The 1,164-nt window shown below is 42.6% G+C and overlaps 1 protein-coding gene across 1 annotated transcript in view; it reads right to left on the bottom strand.

Annotated features, from left to right (window-relative positions):
- ASCC1 (activating signal cointegrator 1 complex subunit 1) overlaps nucleotides 1–1,164 on the bottom strand; it is a 220,346-nt gene that overhangs the window by 212,616 nt on the left and 6,566 nt on the right. Inside the window, exon 3 of the mRNA XM_007940643.2 lies at nucleotides 751–848. Within this exon, the coding sequence (XP_007938834.1) occupies nucleotides 751–848 (98 nt within the window). The remainder of the gene's footprint in view (nucleotides 1–750; nucleotides 849–1,164) is intronic.

The following is a 1,164-nucleotide window of genomic DNA, read 5'->3' as shown; positions in this document are numbered from 1 at the left end:
TCAAGGAAAGGGTTATATATGGGGGAAACTTTCATTGTTGGTTGCCAGGGGTGGGAGGGGAGGGGAGGCAACACTGCAAAAAAAAAAAAAAAGAATGCATCAAGCCATGTCACTTTAGTTTTGTGTATTTCACTGAACATAAATTATATTTCAATACAATGCATTAAAAAAAAAAAAAAAAAACTGGCAACCGGCCATCTAGATGCAACGATGGGTCTCTCCTCATCCAGAGCAAAGAAAAATGAAGAAAACCAAAGACACATGGAAACAATTAGTCCATAGGACTGGTACACCATGCGACCCTCAGCCTATCCGACTATGAGACCAGAAGAATTAGATGGTGCCTGGCTACCACTGTCAACTACTCGGAGGGGGATCTATGTAGGAGATCCTGGATAGAGTGGGAGAACAATGTGGAACAAAATTCAAATTCATTAAAAAAAAAGGGCCAGGTTTGCTGGTCTGACAGAGCTTAGTGGAACCCCTGAGACTATGGCCTCTAGCTGCCTTTCAGGTCTGGAATTGAACCCACTCCTGTGGCTTCCAACCAAACAAAAGACAGGCATATGAGCTGAACATTTACACTAAGCAGATACACTCCTTGGAGAGATCTAACATGAGAGAATAGAAAGGCCGTGTATGTATAGGGAGACAGCTCAGGGGGCAGGAGTGCATGGGAGGGAAGGACATGGGGAAGAGGTGGCTATGGGGAGGAAGTAGGAGGAGAGCTGTATAGATACTGAGTCTCACCAATATCTCCTTCATGTCCAGGCTTAGGAATGCTAATAGACGTTTTGGTCTCCATTTCTAGTTTCTTCCTGGTATCACCCCTCTTTCCAACTATATGCCTATAATATAAAGAAATGTTTGTAAATGGAAGATTAATTTTAAATGTATTAAGATAAAGAATGACAAACCTCTGGGACCACAGTCACAGGGGACATCAAGCTCAATTGGCATAACATACTATACAAAACATTGTTCCACCTCCTACTCTCTTGAGTAGCGACTGGGATCTTAAAAGCTAGCGAGCTGCCATCTAGATGCAACAATGGGTCTCTCCTCATCAAGAAGAAAAAAGAAAACCAAAATTAATGGAAACAATCAGTCCTAGCGACTGGTACACCATCCGATCTGCAACCTATACAACTATGAGACCAGAAG

Source organism: Orycteropus afer, unplaced genomic scaffold (genome assembly GCF_000298275.1).
Source record: "Orycteropus afer afer isolate SDZICR_OR568_19922 unplaced genomic scaffold, OryAfe1.0 scaffold00070, whole genome shotgun sequence".
NCBI lineage: Eukaryota > Metazoa > Chordata > Mammalia > Tubulidentata > Orycteropodidae > Orycteropus > Orycteropus afer.
Note: the sequence above shows the minus strand (reverse complement) of the source record. Positions and strands in the feature narration are given on the sequence as shown.